At 50.5% G+C, this 20,391-nt stretch overlaps 1 protein-coding gene across 4 annotated transcripts in view; it reads right to left on the minus strand.

Moving 5' to 3' along the window:
* The window catches only part of TSPAN32 (tetraspanin 32), a 35,820-nt gene extending 15,665 nt beyond the window's left edge, over nucleotides 1-20,155 (minus strand). The window contains exons 1-3 of one of the 4 annotated variants that reach the window (XR_013484215.1): nucleotides 19,995-20,155; nucleotides 18,703-18,817; nucleotides 16,907-17,004 (exon numbers count right to left, since the gene is read on the minus strand). Coding sequence is in view for 3 of the 4 variants with exons in the window: in XM_020970892.1 (XP_020826551.1) it covers nucleotides 16,907-17,004; nucleotides 18,703-18,817; nucleotides 19,995-20,060 (279 nt within the window). In the remaining variant the exon portion in view is untranslated. The remainder of the gene's footprint in view (nucleotides 1-16,906; nucleotides 17,005-18,702; nucleotides 18,818-19,994) is intronic. The other 3 variants (XM_020970892.1, XM_020970891.2, XM_020970893.2) reach the window with 3 other exon arrangements.
* Nucleotides 20,156-20,391: the final 236 nt, after the last annotated feature.

Consider the following 20,391-nt stretch of genomic DNA (forward strand, 5'->3'; position numbering starts at 1 on the left):
AGAGCCTATATGAGGTTGTGTGCTGTCTTGGGGAGAAAGGCGGGGAGGGAGGGGGAGAAAAATCATAAAGTCAAAAGCATGTGGAAGTGATTGTTGATAAATCAAAATAAGTTAATTAAAAAACAAAAACAAACAAACAAAAAACCCAAAGTGGGGCCAGGAATGGAATGAGGGTTAGGGTGGGCTCTGGCCTCTGAGGCAGAGTAACCATGAGGGATTCGGAGAAATATGGGAAACATGTTCCGAGGTGTTGGGTTAGAAGAATTCCAGGTTACGACAGCATGAAAGGAAACATCGAAGCTGCTCCTGGGCCCAGGTTACCGGAAGAGACCCAGAGGTCAGATAAGGACAGGACATTGGGGAGAAGCAGTGTGCTCCGGGAAGAAGGCGCAGGTGACTGCTCTCCTCTCTGGGCCCCAGGAACTTAACCCTAAACATGAGGGGGAGTTGAACTTGACCTAGAAGGTCCCCTTCAGCTCACTCCATGACCCAGAACCCTCAGGAGCAAAGGGGGAGGGTGGGGCCTGGAGATGCAATATGGCAGTGCGTGGTCAGCCATAGGGCCAGGCCGGGCCAGGTGGTTTGGTTTGATTGAGCTGTCTGAGGGGGTCAGGGAAGCTGCCCAAAGGGCAGACATAGGCTGGGGGCCAGGCAGATCTTCCTTGCAGTGGGAGCTGGCCCAAAGCGGCAGGCGCTGCCTTGAAGGGGAATGAGCTCCTCATCCCTGAAGAGCCTGGAGCCCCATTTGCCTCCTACCAGGCAGCAAGGGCTCTGACCCAGGTCTGGGCAGGGCTCGCTGACCCCCAAGGCCTCTTTTGGCCAGGAGAGTCCACAATGGAATATAAGATACTCCAGACCCGCTGTTTACAGCCTTGCTCAGCCTTGGTTCTCTCTTCTGGCTAATGGGGCTGGCGATTCTCGCACTGCTGACCTCTCAGGGGTGTTGTGAGCAAAACGCTCTACAAACCTGAGAGAAGAGAAAAGGGATTCGAGGTCCTTTCCGCCCCCGTCACACACCCATGGCTCGAGCACAGGGCAGGTGCTAGCCTGGGTATGTAAAGAGGCTGGAAAGGTTTCACAAGCTGGGGATGGGGAGGATGTCTCGAACCTTGGCCAGGGGAGGGCAGAAGGACTCCAGGCCCCGGAAAGGTGAGCTGTGTAGTGGACCAGGGACAGTTCCCTGGGGGTAACCAGAGCCAGCCCAAGCATCCCTGAGTTCCCTTTCACGCGGCCATCCCTACTATCTGATTCCCCTTCCCAGGTGACATGATAAGAGGAAATCAGGAAATCTATCCTGGCTGGGTGTAGCTGGAACCAGGCCCCCAGGGCTTCTAACCTGGCGACCCCTGCTTTGGGCAGTGTGACCTTGCCTCCTAGAGCCCCCTTGTCCCAGAGCAAGCCTGGAGGGGCCTCAAAGCTGAGGCCCCGACCCTGAGCATCAAGGGCACTCCAGCACCCGGCCTGAGTGCCTTGCCGGCCCACTGACAGGCACACAGATCCCCGGTACTGCCTTCTTACCCCACCACCTCTTCGGTGCATTGGTCCGTTTACCAAAGCTAGGGCCCCTGTTTCCTCTGTGGATGCACATGCCCTGCCTGCCAAACACCCACCCCAGGCCACACCGCCTGCCCAGTCCTTGGGCCTCAGAGATACTGAGGACTTGAGGCCAGTGGCCGCTCAGAGCCTGCGGCCTGCTGGAGGCTCTTCCTGCAGCCTTGCCTCTGCTAAGGCCCTTGGGCTCGCAGGACTCAGATTCTGAGCTGCAAGGGCACTTCCACTCATCTGGTCTAGCTCTGTCCTATAAAGAAGAGAACGGGACCAGAGCGAGGAGGGGCTTCCCCAGTCACCCCTTCTGGGGCCTCCTCCTCAGCTGCCTCTAAATGTGTATGTACGGGAGTGCGGGGACCCGAATCACCATGGCGGCAGCCCTGCCAGAAAGGCTGGCCCTGAATCAGTCAGGAGAGCAGCAAGAAATAGCAAGGCACCTTGAATTTGGGGTTAAAGCCGGGAGCCTGGAGTCAGGAAGCTCTGGGTTCCAATCCAGCCTCAGACACTGAGGAGCTGTGTGTCTCTAGGCAAGTCACTTACTCCGGCCTCATTTTCCTCATCTGTCAGGTGAGGGCCGTAAAGGCCAGCAGTGCCCAGGGTTGTTGTAGGGACCAAATGAGAGATGTGCAAAGTGCTTAACGCAGTGCTCGGCACCCAGTAGGTGCTCTGCAAACGCTAGCTACTATTAGTGTCACTGTTGGATACTATTTGTAGAAGTGCTTTGTCAGCTTTGAAGTATGGTATAAAAGCAAACTATAGTCATTGCCTCACTTCATAGATGGGAAAACTGAGACCCAGAGAGAAAGGATCTGTCCAAAGCCTAGAACTGAGATTGGAACTCAGCTCTTCCACTCTCAAATCCAGGGTGCTTCCACTAGAACAGATCCTGACTTCTTGATAAGGAAACCCTGAGTGTTGCCCCCAGAAAGGGAGCCACAGACACTCCCTAGAAGTCCCCGCCAGCCAGGCACGGGCAGACGGCTGCACCAGGGCTGCCAGCCAGGAGCCCATCTGGAGGCGCCTGCCCTGTTCCCCCGGCGGCCGCGGGCCTCTGGGGCAGGGGAGGGAGAAAGCAGAGCAGAGGTGGGGTGTCCCTCCCCTCCCTTCCCCCAACTTCCCCTTCACTGCCCACCCTGATCCATCCTGAAGGCTCTGAGGCCCAGAGGTGCCTGAGGGACTGCTTCGACCACACTAACAGCCCCCAGCAGACAGAGCTCCCTGCAGGGGGTGCTGTGGTCAGATGTGGGTCCAGGCCGAGCCTTCCCCTTCTGAACTGGAACAAAAGCGGCCGGTTTTGTGTTTTTCTGGCCCTCAGCCCTTACGTCCTTCACCCTCCAAGGCCTTGCATTTCCTGAGGAATTGACCCCCTGCGAGGAGCAGCCTTGGGAGGTCAGGGCAGGAAGAGGCATGGAAGACACCCCACCCCCACCTCCAAGCTCCTGTTTTCTGGGGCTGGGATGTCCTGGCTCACCAGGAATAATCTAAAGTGGGAGCATTGCCTCTTCAGACTTCAGAACAAGGCTCTAGAAGCCCAGAGTGGGGGTTCCAAGGAAGCGAAGAAAGAATGGAAAGTTTGGGCGACTGAGAAGGCGTGAGAGCCGGAGACAAGGGATGCGTCTGATGTGGTCACTGTCCTCTCCTTGGCCCATCCAAGGAAGGGGTCCTGGGGGTCCTGGACAGCTCCAGCCTCTGCACAAAGGAGGAAGCCCAGACCTCTTCCCTCTCTTCCATCTGCTCGCCAGCTGCCCACTGAGTCCAGCTGGGTCCCTCTCTCTCCTCCCTGGGACCCCAGGACACTTGGAGAGTCATTCGGGGTAACAAGAATATGAATGGGGCAAAGGGGAAGGGGGGATGTTTGGACCTGAGATTTCACGGCTGTGGGCAACTCTTTCCCCTGTACAGATTTGCCCTTCCGGCCAGAGAGGAGAACTTGTCCAAGGTCTCAGACTCCAGGGCACTACTCTTCATTAACTGCATAATTAATTCCAGGGGTATCACAAAAGCTCCCATTTCTCCAGGCTTCCAGCCCTTCAGAGCACTTGCTGTTTTCGCTGAAAGGAAAAGTTAAGTTCAGAGCTGCTCCTCCACACTGACTCCAGCTTCACCCTTGAGCCTCTTGCAAATTGGATGAAGGGGAAGCAGAGTCCAGGGCCTGACCCCACCCAGGGAGGACTAGTGTGCAGAGTCCAGCACCAAGCAACCCCTCTGCATTGATTAAGTGCCTACTGTGTGCCAGGCACTGTGCTAAGCACTGGGAATATGCCAGGCACACCCCACCCCCTGCAGAGGCTCTGCTGACTGCTGACCTCTCTCCTCATCACCATCTACTCCCACAACACACCGAGGGTGCTGCAGACCTGATCAGGGCCAGCAGCAGGGCCTTGTGCTTCCTCACTGAGCAATGGGGCTAGGCATGGGGACAGTCCGGGGAGAGGGGGTCGGGCCAGGCCCAGGACGCTTTCTCTAGTCACAAGCCCTAGCCTTCTCTGGCCGGGACTGAGGAGAGCTGAGGCCTCGCTCTTTTCAGCCGCTGGCCATACCTCGGCTTTGACCCCATGGCCTCTGCCGCTCTGACCAGCCTGTCCCCTTAGTCTGTGGCCCAGACAGGAGGACCTTCCCTACAGTCCCCTCCACTCTTGACTCAGGGGCAAGTCCTGCTTCTCTCTGGGCCTCAGTTTCTACATCTGTAAAATGTGGATAATGACCCCGCCACCCTCAATAGGGTCTTGTTGAAAGAAGTACTTTGGAGAGCTTAGAGCATGAGGAAAATTGGAGCTGCTGTTAGGACTCAGTATCTGGTTCTTTCTTGCCAAAATTGTGTGTGTGTGTGTGTGTGTGTGTGTGTGTGTGTGTGTGTGTGTGTGTGATAGAGCATTCCGGGGACTGCAGCTCTTCCCAGAATGGAATCTGGGAACGTGGCCAGGGCAAGGAGCACCGCCCCTTTAGGACTCAGTTTCCCTCTCTGTAAGATCAGGGGTCTCTCTCGCCATGCCCAGCTGGGGACTGCCCTGAAGGCCAGACCATCCGCCCAGCCTTCCCGGGGCCCCCTGGAGGGGCGGGCGCACAAGGAGCTGGGCCACTCCCTGTCCTGGGCAGTTCCCAGCTCAACACGGGGATCGGATGGGGGGATGGGGGACTGGCTCGGGCTGCCTGTCTTCACCCAGACTCTGAGCCCCCATCCTAGGCACTGGGGGGCTCGGGGGCACCTCGCATCTCAGCTAACACACAGCAGGCCTAGCTGCTCAAAGGGCTAGACAAGATGCCTGGAAACCTGGGCTCTACACAGCACACGGGCCTGCCAGGAAATTGGGGCTTTTTCCTTATTCCAGGCTTGGAATATTCCAGGCTGGGCATGGGCTGGCTGCCAGACATGAGGCTTTACTTTCAGGGTCATCGCGCCTTCTAGTGGCTAAGGAAGAAGCTACAGATCTCTACCCCACCCTCTCCTTTGGCTCTGAATTCATCCATGCATCACTGGATAAACACACATTTACCGCATACCAGAGGGTGGTCGTCCCCTCCCGACTCTCCCCACTCTACTTCATGCTTCATAGAGCTGAAAAGCAAGCCCTTGGCTAAGCCTCAGTTTCCTCATCTGTAAAATGAGGGGGCCACACCTCCCCAGGCCACAGTGCTGGCCCCTTTCAGCTGTGAAATCTTGTGGGCCTATGACCTTCCACGCAGCTCACTTGTCTGACTCTAGAAACTAAGTCAACTGTGCCTGCTGGACATCCTGGATTCCAGATCCACCCTCTCCTTCAGCCTCTGAGAAGACGGCTCCCAGGAGCACAGAGTCACTCTCACTCAGAGAAGCAGCCCCCCTCCACTGGCATCGCCACACACACATGCCACATGCACCCCCACACACACCACACATACTACACACACACACACACACACACACACACACTTCAGCCTCCTAACTGGGCGTTCCCCTCTGTCCTGTGCCCTTTCCTCGCCTCTCAGTGATCTCATCAGTTCATATGAGTTTAATTATCCCCCTCTTTGCTGTCCCAGATCAACAAATCCAGCCTGAGTTACTCTTTGCAGCTAAAGTCCTGTCCCACTGACATTCGGATATTTCCAACTGGATGTCCCAGAAACACCTCCAGCTCAACAGTCCCAACCAGAACTCTCTCCCTACCCCACCCCAAGCTATTCCCTCCTCTGAACTCCCCAAATTCCACTGGAGTCACTACCATCCTCCAAACATTGCTATCAGCCTTAACTCTTCCCTCCATTTATCTGAACAGTTGAAAAGTCTGTCATTCCTCTCTCCATGACAACCCTCCTGTCCATCCATTCACCCACCCATCCATTCACCCACCCATCCATCCTTCCATCCATCCATCCATCCATCCATCCATCCATCCATCCATCCATCCTTCCATCCATCCATCCATCTGTCCATCCATCCATCTATCCATCCACCCTTCCATCCATCCTTCCAGTCCATCTATCCATCCTCCCTTTCACCCACCCGTCCATTCATCCATCCTTCCATCCATCCAACCATCGATCTATCCATCCATCCATCCATCCATCCATCCATCCATCCATTCATCTATCCATCCACCCTTCCATCCACCCATCCATCCATCCGTCTATCCATCCATCTATCCATCCTCCCATTCACCCACCCATCCTTCCTTCCTTCCATCCATCCATTCATCCATCCATCCTTCCATCCCCTTCCATTGCCACCCTTTGACAAGACTATTAACCTTTAACTTGGTTCTCTCCTCTCCAACTCATTCTCCATGAAGTTGCCAAAGTGATCTTCCTAAAGTCCATGGCTGAATAGGTCACTCAGTAAACACCAATGGCGCCTATTACCTCTAGAATAAAATTTAAAACCCTTCCACGTGGCATTTAAACTCTTCACAACCTGGTTTCATCCAACTCCTTGGCTTTTCCCATTGTTTCACTTTGCACATGCTATGGTCCAGCCAAATGGTCTTCCACATGTTCCTTATTCATCCAACTCCATTTACCACCTCCACACTCATGCTTGGGATGCTTGGCTTCCTCACTTGTGCCTCTTAGAATCCCTAATTCCTTTAAAGCTCAATTTCAGGGCCACCTCCCAGCTTCCAGTGCTCCCAGGTGCTCCCACACCCAATCCCCCACCCCAGATTATCTCATGGCTAATTTATTTCTATTTTGTATCTTTTCCCACCCCGGGAAGGTTTCCTCCTTTCAGGACCACTATGCCTTAGCTGCCTGCTCTCCCTCAAGCTTCTACGCTGTCTCCCTTCTCTCATTGATGAGTTCCTTCTGGGGCCTCCATTTTGGAGTGGGGCTCAGACGGACCTTCCTCCATTCCCTTTCAGACACCTGAACACAGCTACAATGAGCCCTCCCCATCCCACCCCTCCAAGTTTTTCCAGGATCAATATTCCCGGTTTCCTCCACCTGACCTCTCCTGATTTCCCTTCTCCATGGTCTCTCCAGGGTCTTTCCTCAGATGAACCAAACCAAATCCTTTCCACATACACTTGAACCAGAACAGAGGACCAGGGGCTTTCTCCTGGGAGGTAGCACGAGATGGGGAATGAGGACCAGCTGCAGAAGGCTTCATCTCCTTCCTGAGAGAGGCTGGAGTCCAGGACAGGGGGCGGGGTCACAGAATCCAGGAACCAGCCAGAATGGACCTCAGTGGCTGTCTGGTCTCACCTCCCCATTGTACAGATGAGGAAATGGAGGCCCAGTCTTGCCTCAGTTCCCAGGCCTCCGACTCTGCCTTTCTCTGGTGAGCATGAGGCTGGGCCACAGTCAGATCTTAGTAGGCTTCTCTGAAGCACTGGATTCAAGGGCGTAAAGCCAAGTACCAATAGACAGAGAAGTATGAGTGCCTCCCCAACCTAGAATTAAGTCATGGATCCTGGCCTGGGCCCTGAAGGAGGGGTACGATTCCAAGAGGCCAAGAGGACAGGGAGGGCCTCCTGGGCAGAAGGCATGATGGAGATCCCTGGCCAGGGTCAGCCCTGGTGCCCAGCACTCTGTCGCAGAAGCCTCAGGTCAGGGAAGGAAAGAGCTCAGGGAGGAAGATCTGGACTTGGGGTCTAGCTCCAGCCCTCACTAGCTGATTGGCCCCGAGCAAGTCCCCTGCGAGCCTTGACTTGCTCTCGTGGAGGCTGAGGAAGCTCCCAGGGCTGGGTCCTGGTGCACTAAATCCCATGTCTCTGCGGGTCTGTCACATTGCAGCTGGTGCAGTGCATGTCTGGGATGTGATGAAGACCCCGCCTACCGTGGTCCAATGACCACAGCCCACATCGGGGGGTCACCAGGGCACAGAAGACGTCACCCCCCTCAGGAAGGTGTGAAGCACAGGCAAGGACAAGAACACTGGAAGGAACGTTGCAGACCGTAGGGACACAGCTGCCATTATCATCGCTTCTGCCAGTTGAAGGCGGAGGCTTCAGGAGAGAAAGGCAAGCTGGCTCCCCACCCAGAAGCCCAAGAAAATGGTGTGTGTCTGAATGCCTGGACTAGGACTTAACGTATAGGCACGAGGGGCCCTAGGCAAGGAATGGAGGGCAGCTAACGAGGGCCAGTTAGACTCTATTCACCTGGAGTCTCGCATCTGCCCTCACCAGGGCTCGAAGCTACAGGAAGGAGGCAGAGGAAGACCTCACATAGGTGTGACAAGGCGTGCATCACAAAGAAGGCCAGGTTAAATACTGACAGCATAGCCCAGGAGAGGACCAGACACTATCCCGAGAAGGGAGCGTAGCCTCACATACACCTCCATGAAAATGCATAAGGTATGGGAAACAGAAGCGGAGCCCAGACAGCGTAGAAAAGTTGCCCAAGCTTCCCCCAATTTCCCTCCAAACAACTTTAAATCAAGCCTCAGAACAAATTCTGGAGTGAAAAACCCATGAAAGGACAGAGTGAAGCAATTTTCCAGCCCAAGATAACTTAGGAGGATTGCAGGAAAGGTCTGTCTCACTTAGGCAAAGGGGAGCATAGCCCAGTGCAGGTGGAATCTGGGCAAGCCAGCGGGGGCTCTAAGCCGCAACACTGAGCAGCCACTGAAGCAGCACAGTTCAGCCTCAGCTGACCAGCGGCACAGTGTGCCAGCAATGAAGCATCCAGCCCTGGCAGCAGGCCAGGGCCCCCAAGGCCCTGGAAGTCCCAGTGCAAGAGGTGAGCCACCTGCCTGAGAGGCCCCAGCACAGCAAGCCAGTGACCAGGCCTCTGGCCCCCTTGAGCAAGAAGCCTTGGACATTACCCCCTGTGCCCCAGAGAAGAGTTCAGCTTTGAAAGTCATGAAATAGGCTGGGAAATGAGCAAGCAAAAAAAGAAACAAAAAATCCCTGATCATATAAAGCTGCCACGGTGGTAGGAAGAGCAAAACAAACTCTTAAGAGGACAACAATGTCCAAATGCCTACATGCAAAGTCTCAAAGAGAAATAGAAATTGGTCTCAGGCCTAAAGAGTCCTCATGAAAGAGCTCAAAAAGGATTTTAAAAAATCAAATAAGAGAGGTAGGAGAAAAGTTGGGAAAAGAAATGGGAGTTATGCAAAAGGATCATGAAAAAAGAGTTAACAGCTTGGTAAAGAAAGCACAAAAAAATTGGGGGGGGGAATGTACAAAAATTCGCTGAAGAAAATAACACCTTAGAAAGTAGAATTGGCCAAATGGAAAAGGAGGCACAAAACTCACAGAAAACAATTCCTTAAAAATTAGAATCAGGCAAGTGGAAGCTAATGATTCTGCAAGACACCAAGAAACAATCAAACAAAGTCAAAAGAATGAAAAAAAAAGTAGAAGAAAAGGTACAGTGCCTCATTGGAGCAATGACTGACCTGGAAAATAGATCCAGGAGAGATAATTCAAGAACTATTGGATATAATATAATGTGTTTCTTGTAAACAAATGTAATAGGCTTCTGTTGAATATAATATGCTTTGGTTGGAGTAAAAAAAAAACAGGTAGCAATCATGATCTCAGACAAAGCAAAAGTTAAAATAGATATAATTAAAAGAGACAAGGAAGCAAACTATGTCTTGCTAAAAGGCACCATAGACAATGAAGTAATATCAACACTAAACATATATGCACCAAATGGCACAGCATTCAAATTTATAAAGGAGAAGTTAAATGAATCCTAGGAGGCAAGAGTCAAACTTTACTCGTGGGGGACCCCAACTTTCCGTTCTCAGCACTAGATAAATCTAACCACAAAATAAACAAGAAAGAAGTTAAGGAAGTGAGTAGAATTTTATAAAAGTTAGATATGATACACCCCTGGAGAAAACTGAAAGGGAATAGAAAGGAACATACCTTTTTCTCAGTGGAACATGGAATATACACAAAAATTGACCATGTACTAGGGCATAAAAACCTCACAATCAAATGCAGAAAGGCAGAAATATTAAATGCATCCTTTTCAGATCATGATGCAATGAAAATTACATTTAATAAAGGACCATGGAAAGACAGATTAATAAAAAATTAAATAATCTAATCTGAAAGAATGAGTGGGTCAAAGAACAAATTATAGAAACAATTAAAAATTTCATCAAAGAGAATGACAATAATGAGACAACATACCAAAATTTATGGGATGCAGCCAAAGCAGTACGTCAGGGGAAATTTTTATCTCTAAACTATTACTTCAATAAAATAGAGAAAGAGCATGTCAATGAAATTGAAATGCAACTAAAAAATGGGGAAAAAATTGAAAATCCCAAACTAAACACCAAATTGGAAACCCTGAAAAACAAAGGGAAGATTAGTAAAATTGAAAGTAAGAAAACCATTGAACTAATAAATTAATCTAGGAGCTGGTTTTATGAAAAAAATCAATAAAATAGATAAATCATTGTTATTTTGATTTAAAAAAAAAAGAAGAAAACCAAATTACCAGCATCAGAAATTAAAAGGGTGAGTTCACCACCAATGAAGAAAATATTAAAGCAATAATTAGGAGCTATTTTGCCCAGTTATGTACCAATAAATATGATAATCTAAATGAAATGGATGAACATTTACAAAAATATAAATTGCCTAGATTAACAGAAGAAGAAATAGAATATTTAAGTAACCTAATTTTAGAAAAAGAATTGAATAGGCCAGCAATGAACTCCCTAAGAGAAAAATTCCCAGGGCCAGGTGGATCCACCAGCGAATTCTACCAACATTTAAAGAACAATTAATTCTAATACTATACAAACTACTTGGAAAAATGAGCAAAGAAGGCGTCCTACCAGATTCCTTTTGTGACATAAATACGGCGTTGATGCATAAATCAGGATGAGCCAAAACAGAAAAAGAAAACCATAGACCGACTTTCCTAATGAATATTTACACAAAAAAATTTAAGTAAAATACTAGCAAGGAGATTACAGCAACATATCACAAGTATCATACACTATGACCAGGTGGGATTTATATCAGGAATGCAAGGCTGGTTCAGTGTTAAGAAAACTATTAGCATAATTGACCATATCAATAAAAAAAAAAAACAGAAATCATACGATTATCTCAACAGGTGCAGAAAAAGTCTTTGACAAAATACAGCGCTCATTCCTATTAAAAATGCTAGGGAGAACAGGAATAAAAGGAGCTCTCCTTAAAATGATAAGTAGTATCTATCTAAAACCATTAGCAAGTATTATTTGTAATGGGGATAAGCTAGAAGCCTTCCCAATAATATCAGTGATAAAACAAGGATGCCTGTCATCACCATTATTGTTCAATATTGTACTAGAAATGTTAGCTATAGCAATAAGAGAAGACAAAGAAATTGAAGGAATTAGACTAGGCAATGAGGAAACAAAGCTATCCCTCTTTGCAGACGATATAATGGCATACTTAAAGAATCCTAGAGAATCAACTAAAAAACTAGGTGAAATAATTAACAACTTTAGCAAAATTATAGGATCCAAAATAAACCCACATAAATCATCATCATTTATATAGATTACCAACAAAGTCCAGCCACAAGAGATAAAAATAGAAATTCCATTTAAAATAATTGTAGACAACATAAAGTATTTGGGAGTCTACCTGCCAAGACAAACCCAGGAAGTATATGAACACAACTACAAAACATTTTTGATATGAATAAAATCAGATCTAAACAACTGGAAAAGTATCCATTGCTCATGGGTAGGCTGAGCTAATGTAATAAAAATGACAATTCTACCTAAATTGATTTACTTATTCAGTGCCATACTAATCAAACTACCAAAAAATATTTTATAGAGCTAGAAAAATAACAAAATTCATTTGGAAGAACAAAAGGTCAAGAATATCAAGGAAACTAATGAAAACAAGGGGCAGCTAGGTGACGCAGTGGCTAGAACATTGGCCCTGAAGTCAGGAGGACCTGAGTTCAAATCCGACCTCAGAGCAAACACTTGACACTAACTAGCTGTGTGACCCTGGGCAAGTCACCTAACCCCAGTTGCCAAAAACAAAACAAAACAAAACAAAAAAAGCTAATGAAAACAAATGCAAAGGAAGGTGGCCTAGCTGTATCAGGTCTAAAACCATATTTTAAAGTGGCAGTCATGAAAACTATCTGGTAGTGGCTAAGAAATAGAGTGGTGGATCAGTGGAATAGATTAGGCACACAAAACATGGTAGTAAATAACCATAGTTATCTATCTAGTGTTTGATAAACCCCAAGACTCAAGCTTCTAGGATAAGAATTCAATATTTGACAAAAATTGCTGGGAAAATTGGAAAACAGTGTGGCAGAAATAAAGTATAGAGCAACATCTGTATACCACCATATACCACCATACACCAAGATAAGGTCAAAACAAGTATATGATTTAGACAAAAAGGGTGATACTATAAGCAAATTAGGAGAGCAAGGAATAGTTTACCTGCCAGATCTCTGGAGAATGGAATAATTTATGATGAAACAAGAGGTAGAGGACAGTCTGAAATGCAGATGGATTATCTTGATTACATTAAATTTAAAAAGTTTTATATAAACAAAGCCAATGCAACCAAGATTAGAAGGGAAGCAGAAAGCTGGGAAACAATTTTTGTAGCCGGTGCCTCTGATAAAGGCCTCATTTCCAAAATGTATAGAGAACTGAGTCAAATTTATAAAAATATAAGCCATTCCTCAATTGATAAATGGTCAAAGAATATGAACAAGCAGTTTTCAGATGGAGAAATCAAAGCTACCTATAGTAATATGAAAAAAAGCTCTAGCATAAGAAATGCAAATTAAAACAACTCTGAGGTACCACCTCATACCTATCAGATTGGCTAATATGACAAAACAGGAAAATGATAAATGTTGGAGAAGATGTGGGAAAATTGGAACACGAATGCATTGTTGGTGGAGTTGTCAAATGATCCAACCATTTTGCAGAGCAATTTGGAACTACACCCAAAGGGCTATACAACCATGCATACACTCTGACCCATCAATACCACTAGTATCCCAAAGAGATCATAAAAATGGGAGAAAGATCCACATGTACAAAAATATTTACAGCCGCTCTTTTTGTGGAGAATTGGAAATTGAGGGGATGCCCTCGCCATACTCTTCTACCCTCCTGGCTGTTTTACAAACAAGACCCTCCATCTCCCAGCTCTGGCATTCTCTTTGGCTGCCCCCCAAGCCTGGAATGCTCTTCCTCCTCCACTCCGACCACTGACCTCTCTGGTTCCTTTTAAGTCCCAACGAAAATCCCACCTTCTACAGTAAACCTTCCCCAACTGTTGCTCTTTCTAGTGCTTTCTCTCCTTTAATTATTTCTTATCTATCTTGTATATAATGTGTTTGTCTCTGTTGGTTTGCATACTGCCCCCTCCATGAGACTGTGAGTTCCTCAAGGACAGGAACTGCCATTTACCTTTTTTATGCCCCCGGCGCTTACCAGGGTGCCTGGCACATAGTAGGTGCTCAATAAATGTTTATTGGATTTAATTGGACAGAAGGAGAAATGAGATGAGGAGCCTGGGAAATAGATCACAAGTGTGGTACAGAAGCATGATTACTAATACCTGTTCATCTACCTAGGCTCTTCTGTCTCTCCTCTCCTCTCCTCTCCTCTCCTCTCCTCTCTCTCTCTCCTCTCCTCTCTCTCTGTCTCTCTCTCATTTTCTCCATCTCTTTCTCTTCCCAGCTTTCTGTTTTTCCATCTTCCCTCTCTCTTTTTCTCTCTCCTCTTTGCATCTCTCCCCCCTTTGCATCTCTCCCCCCTCCATCCTCCAGCGTAGAACAGTCAATAAGATAAAAGTGTGGCTTGTCCTAAATGTTTTGTCATCCTTCAGATGGCAGAGGAAGAAACAAGAGGGACTCTGTTGTTCTGAACCTGCTTCTGACCAGCAAGGAAGACTGGTTGCTGCCGTGGCATCCATGCCTCTGAGGGGCAGTGGCCCTACACCTTCATTGGGTTTGTGCTGGAGAAGGAGCGGCACGGTCCAACCTCTTCCCAGGCTACAGAAGACTGGATCTAGAGGGGGTTGAAGTACCGGGGTGTGGAAAGTGTGGGCGGGGCGCATGGGCATCGCTGGGCACACCGAGCCCACTCTGGCAAGGCTGTGGCTCAGAGGGAGCATAGATGGGATCCCACAGATTAATCTGTAGATGGTGAAGTTGTTCCAAGAAGGATGGGAAATTCTGAAGCCACAAGGGAAGAGGAGGGGGTGCTACCTGAAGAGAGCGCTGTGTTCAGGCAGGGAATTTGTGGACGTCCTCTGATTTTAGAAGCACGTGTACAGGAAAAGGAAGCAAGGGACAAGAATGTTGATGAATCCCAAAGAGCAGCAGCATCTGGGAAGGACTGGGTTGGGCAATCGACCCAAGAAAGAGCCAAGACTGGGAACAGACGTGAGGACAGCAGCAGCAAAAAAAGGTTGGTGTTTTAAGATAATGAGAGTGGCACCAGAAGAAGTGTGTGAATTTCAGATCCCTGAGCTGGGACGGATGAGCAGATGGAAATCGATGCCATCATGGAACCACTCCACCTGTTTTCTAAGGCTAAAACAGGCCCGATCAGCAGGGAGCAGAAACCCAGGCTTTCTCTGAAGGGTCCAATCACCCGGCCCCCACCAACTGCCTCCTGGGATGCTGGAAGACCCCATCTGGCGCTGGGGGCTGACAGTGGTGCTCCCTGAAGGGCTCAGCTAATGGGGGCTGGCACAGGCCAAAGAGAAGAGGGGGACCCTGGGCTCAAGAGAGGGTGAACCACAGAGCAATGAGCATATTGATGCCGCCTGTGAACTTGTGGAGCCCAAGGCTAGTTTGTCGGAGAGAGTGGGGAATGGTTGGTGTAGACCCCCACCTGAGTTAGACTCCTGGCTTATTTCCAGTTAGCATCGTTCAGTTGAGTCCGATTCCATGGGGGTGGTCATTATTGCTCTCGTCCTAGCATTAGCCAATCTAGTGACTCCACTTGCTTAACCAAGGCCTGATGAGTGCATGGCCAAGCCCAGGGTGGCAGGACGTGCGTGACTCAATGGCGTGGAGAGTCCCCCAGCTGTTTTGAACTGTATATCCACCCTTGATGTGCCTTGGCTAGAGAAAGGGCCCTCTGGCGCTTGCCCAATGGGCCTAGGAGTGCGTGACCAGTGGTGACTCTTCTGCTGGAGGTGTCTGTGAATTGATTCCCCAATCCACTGCCCAGCGTGAGGCTACTGAAAGGCCAGGCCATTTGGATACCTTCTACTAGCTACTTCATCACAAGCGTCAAGACACATGTCTATCAATCAATGAGCCTGGGTCTTACTGTGCCTCTTCTGTATTATCTGGGTAAGGAAAGGGGGCATCTCAGATCATGAGGAAGTTCTGAGGCCCACTTCATGGATCTGAGCTCTGCCTCAGTTTCTTTTCTTGTAGGTTGGACAGTTTTGGACTGACCTCATTTCCCTTTTGGGCAGGGTGACTTGACAGGTGGATATTCTGTGATTTGGCAAAGCTCTCCTTGTGGACAAGGTGGGGAGACAGGAGTCAAGGGATCGTACAATGGTGTGGATGAATGTCTGAACGGGGAATAGCCAGTATTGGTAGATAGGTAGGAGGGCCCTAGGGATCTAAGCTGAGCCTTAGACACTTAATGTTGGGGGACAGGGTCAGGACACACAAAGACTTGGACAGACTAGATCAGGGATATCAAACTCAGACAAAACTGGGGGCTACTGAGCCAGAATCAGATCCCTGGGGGCTGCATGTTAACTTAGTTCTTAAATGTGACACCATCTGTGTTTTACTGCATTTTCACTTATTTCGTTAAATATTTCCCAGTTATGTTTCAGTTTGGTTTGGGCCATACTCGGGAGTGTTTTTGCTGCATGAGGCCCCCTGCTCATGGGGCTGGAGCACTGGACTGCATGGCACAGGATGAAATTCAATGGGGACAAATGTGAAGTTTTGTTCCTGGGTCAACTTTACAAGTGTAAGTCTAGGAGGACTGGCTGGGCAGCGGTTCCCCTCTAAGAGACCACTGAGTCTGAATTAGAGTGTCCCCCAGCAGCGAAGGAAGAGACACAGAGAGGCAGGGGGTCTTTGACTAGTGAGGTGCCAGCTCTACTGTTCAAGGCCTGCCCCGGATCACAGCTGGGCCTGGTTCTGGGCAACAGCATTCAAGAAGGACATTGGTAAAGCAGAGGGAGTGACCAGGAAGGAGAAGGGCCTGGGAATCAGGCCCTCTGGGGAGGGAGGTTTAGCCAGAAGACTCAGGAACAGGAACTGGCCACTGTCTTGTGTGTCTAAGGGAAGAAAGAGGAGCCTGCTTTGCTCAGCCCCAGGCTCCAGAATCAGGAGCAGAGCTGTAGACCAGAGGCCAGGTTAGGCCTAAGAACACATTTTCTAATCCTCACAATGATCAGAAGGTGGCAGGCCACCTCAGAAGGCAGTGAGCTCCCCATGGCCACCAGACAGAAGAAGAACACCTGGAAAGAGCTTCACAAACCTCCAAGGCCCTCGTAAAACCCAGCTATTATCGTCAGCCTTGTTTAAGGACAGGTTTGATGAGACCCCTTAAGGACTCCTCCCAGCCATGGTCCCCTCCACTCTCTGACTCTGGGAATTGGGGGCCCTGGGGGCCGTGGAGGGTGAGAGGCCATCTGTAGGCATCATGGCTGGGCTCTATCCTGATTCTGGTGCCTTTGCCCTCCCCTTCCCCTCCTCCACCTTCTGCTACTCTCAGGGTCTGAGGTGGGGAAAGGGGCTGGAACCATTGTTATCACCCCCATTTTAAAGATGAAGAAACCAAGGTGGGGGAAGAGAAGGTCCTGGCCCATGGTCAGTCAGCTTGAAGCTCCTGTCTCAGTTAAGGGGTCCATCTACTCTTGTCTGGACTCCAGTGCTGCCTGGATACTCATAGAGGAGCTACTGTCCCAGGGACCCAGCCACCCAGTCCCTGGCTACTCACCCCAGCCATGAGGCCCTTGGCTTCCCGCACCACACCTAGGATGCTCAGCATAACCCCCAGGATCAGCATCGAGGTCAGGAAGATGCCCAGGGAGAAAGCTGTGGGCCAGGGGACAGGGAGAGATTTCAATCAGGAGAGGGAGCCCCTGGGGTGGGAGTGGGGGGAGAAACTAGGGAAGGAGCTTGGGGAGACAGTAAGGGAAAGGGGCTCCTGAAAGGACAATTAGGGGAAGGGGCTCCTGGAGGGACAGTCAGGGGAAGGGGCTCCTGGAGGGACAGTCAGGGGAAGGGGCTTCTGGGGGACAATTGGAGGAGAGGACTCCTGGGCAGGACAATCAAGGGGAAGGGCTCCTGAAAGGACAGTTGGGGGAAGGGGCTCCTGAAAGGACAATTAGAGGAGGGGGCTGGGGAGAACAGTCAGGGGAAGGGGCTCCTGAGAGGACAGTTAGGGGAAGGGGCTCCTGGGGGACAATTAGGGGACAGGACTCCTGGGCAGGACAGTCAAGGGGAAGGGCTTCTGGGGACACTGAGGGAGTCTCCTAGCCCCTGGGTGAATCCCTTCAGCCTCAGTTTCATTGTCTGTTCTACCACCGACTCCCTTTCAGAGCCACAGAAGGCTTTCCTCAGTACAATCCTGACACTGTTCACATCCCCATCACGGATAAAGAACATGAGGCTTGGGAGTTATGCCAACAGCTGCTAAGTGGCAGATCCCGGGTGTCCGCCATGGTCAGCTCCTCTCCTCTTGGTCTGAGAGCAGCCCCTCTCCTGCACCCCTCCCGGAAGCTCAGACCGGCCCTACTGCCTGAGGAACCTCCTTGGCCTGGGCCATGACTAGCTGCTCTCTGCCAGCCAGGTCAGCCCAAGCAAGTCCTGGCTGCAGATCCCTTGGCCCCTCACCCTCCTCCTGTCCTGACCATTTCCCTGGCCAAGCCCCTAAGCCCCACAGAATCCACAGAGCCAGGGGTGTCCTGGCTCCAACCCTTCCAGAAGAGAGGGGCAGCTTGGCATCTGAGGAGGTCCAGGAGACCCGAGTTCCTAGGACAGACCACAGCATGTCAGAACTGGAAGAAACAAGAAACTGTCCAGTTCAACCTCCTTATTTTATGCATAGGGAAACTGAGTCCCAGACTTTTCTTAAGTCACACAGGAAGTAGCAGTTACTGCTTTGTCTTTGCAAAACGTCATCCTGCCACCCCTCATTTAAATCTTGTCTCCACTTTGTGCCTCGGTTTCCTCAAAACCTCAGAACCTTAAAAAAAAATCCAGAACTTGCTGAGTGAAGCCAGTCTGTGTCTTTGAAACTGGAGGGGTGGCCAGGCCCAGAGCTGGCCAGGCCTCCTGAGGAGGACCAAGCCTCCCCGGGATCTGGAGCCCAAGTGTCCAGGAAAAAGTCACTGGGGTGTGGTCACAGAATCAGAAGGTTTAGAACAGAAGAAGGCAAGAGCCTGAGTCCAAGTGCTTCACTTTACAGATGAGCAAACTGAGGCAAAGAAAAAGGGGAGGAGCCTGGCCAAAGTCATCCAGGTAGCAAGTGCAATTTGAGCCCAATTCTTCATTCTTTTTTTTTTGCTTTTTTTTTTTGATGAGGCAATCAGGGTTAAGTGACTTGCCCAGGGTCACACAGCTACTTAATTAATTCTTAATAAGGGACCCCAGATGTTACCCTGCCCAACTCCCTCATTTTACAGATAGGGAAACTGAGGCCATCAGAGAAGACACTTGCTCAGGGTCAGAATTGGGCTCTGGTGTACCCAGGATGGATGCTCTGGGCAGGGGGCTAATGGGGGGACTCACCCCAGTGGTACATGGACCCATAGGGGTCGTCCTCTGGGGAGATGGTGTGGATGATGACAAAGCGGTCCCCGAATCGGGTGAGGATGGTCAGGAAGCCCATGGACAGGCCCAGGAGCTGTGGGGAGACAGCAAGAAAGAATTTGGGGGGAGGAGAGGTGGACGGGGGTGCTCCTGTAACCCAGAGGGGTTGGGCTCCCCTAGCCTCCCCACAACAGGCTGCTCAGGCCACGGCCGGGGGAGGGGAGAAAGCTCCTGGCCTCCTTCTTGTGCCGCTGCTGGGGCCCTGAAGAAGTCACTGGACGTCTGGGGTACTCAGTTTCTCTCTCTGAACAATGGGAGGAAGTAACCGCCATCCCCTCTCCTTCTTGAGGCTTTGCCATAAAAACAAAGAGAGGAGGTGGACAGGTGAGGGAGTAACCCATGCAAATGGTCCCGGGCAGGGTCCCCGCCCCAGTGGGCTTTGGCCTTAACCCAGGAGGTGTTTCCCCCAGACGACTGTCTAGGTTGATCTTTAACCCTGTACAGAGTGGGTGGGCTCAAACCCAGGGGGGCTTCAAGGTAGAAATGTCCCTCCTCTGTTGGTGTCTCACACCACAAACTCTGGGGCCCTTACAACAGGGAGCCTGGGTGCCCACTGATGGAGAAGGCCAAGGAGACCAATTAACCCCCTCGTCCACTCCCAACCCTTAGCCTCAGCTCACTGCCAACCCCCAAGGAAAGGCAGCCTGGCACTCTGTATCACGGGAAGAAGGAGGAAGAGGCAGAGGAATAGAGAAGCCTCCACCTCCAGACCCCTGCCCCCACACACTGCTGCTCCAGAGCCCTTCTATACCAATGGTGCAAGGGGCCTCTCTGAACCAGCCCCAACCCCACAGGCTCAGTCCCTTTCTGGGCTGAGCCGCAGCTCTGGCTCTGGGCCTGCTCCACCTCTGGGCTGGTCTCTCCCCAGGCTCAGACCTCTGTCTCTGCCTCTGCCTGCCTGACCCATGGCTCAGACCCAGCGCCCATTTCTGCCTTTCTCCTGGCCTCTGTCTGTCCTGTCCTGGGGCTCAGCCTGGCCTCTGCCTCAGGCCCCAGGAACCAGCATCTTCCTGCCTGCAGTGACAGGAGGTGATAACTCGGTTTCTGGCAGCCCTGATAAGGCCCTGCTCTCTCATCCAGCCAGAGGCCTCTGTAGCCCTCCCTGGTTCCTGCTCTGACTTTAGGAGGCTTTGGGGCCCAGTCTGGGGCCCCTCTGGTCCAGCACCCTCACCACCCCCATGGCCCCCACTAACCCAAGCCATGAAAATTACCAGGGTGAAGAAGCAGGTGGCCAGCAGCTGGCACTTAGCAAAGCGAACCCGACATTGGGGGCCCATGGTGGCAAGCCTTTCCTCTCCCCCAGGACTTCAGCAACAGACACCAACCCCAGCAAGCCCCAGGCTGTGGTTTCCAGCAGAGCTGAGGCCAACAACCACAACGTCCTCAGATGGGCCGCGGAGCACAGTGGGAGATGTAGTTAGTGTGTTTGGGGGGAGACAAGGCCCTGGCCTCCAGTCTGAGCAGAGGCCCAGGCCTTGGGGAGCCTCCACTCTGAGGGATCATGAGCCTCTGGCCTCTAGGGGCCCCAAGTATAGCCTCCAGTCTGAGGAGAGGCTCTGATCTCTGCAAGCTTTGCCCCAGGCTTGGAAAGTTCATCAGCATAGATAC

Source organism: Phascolarctos cinereus, unplaced genomic scaffold (assembly GCF_003287225.1).
Source record: "Phascolarctos cinereus isolate Bilbo 61053 unplaced genomic scaffold, phaCin_HiC Scaffold_9;HRSCAF=440, whole genome shotgun sequence".
Lineage (NCBI taxonomy): Eukaryota > Metazoa > Chordata > Mammalia > Diprotodontia > Phascolarctidae > Phascolarctos > Phascolarctos cinereus.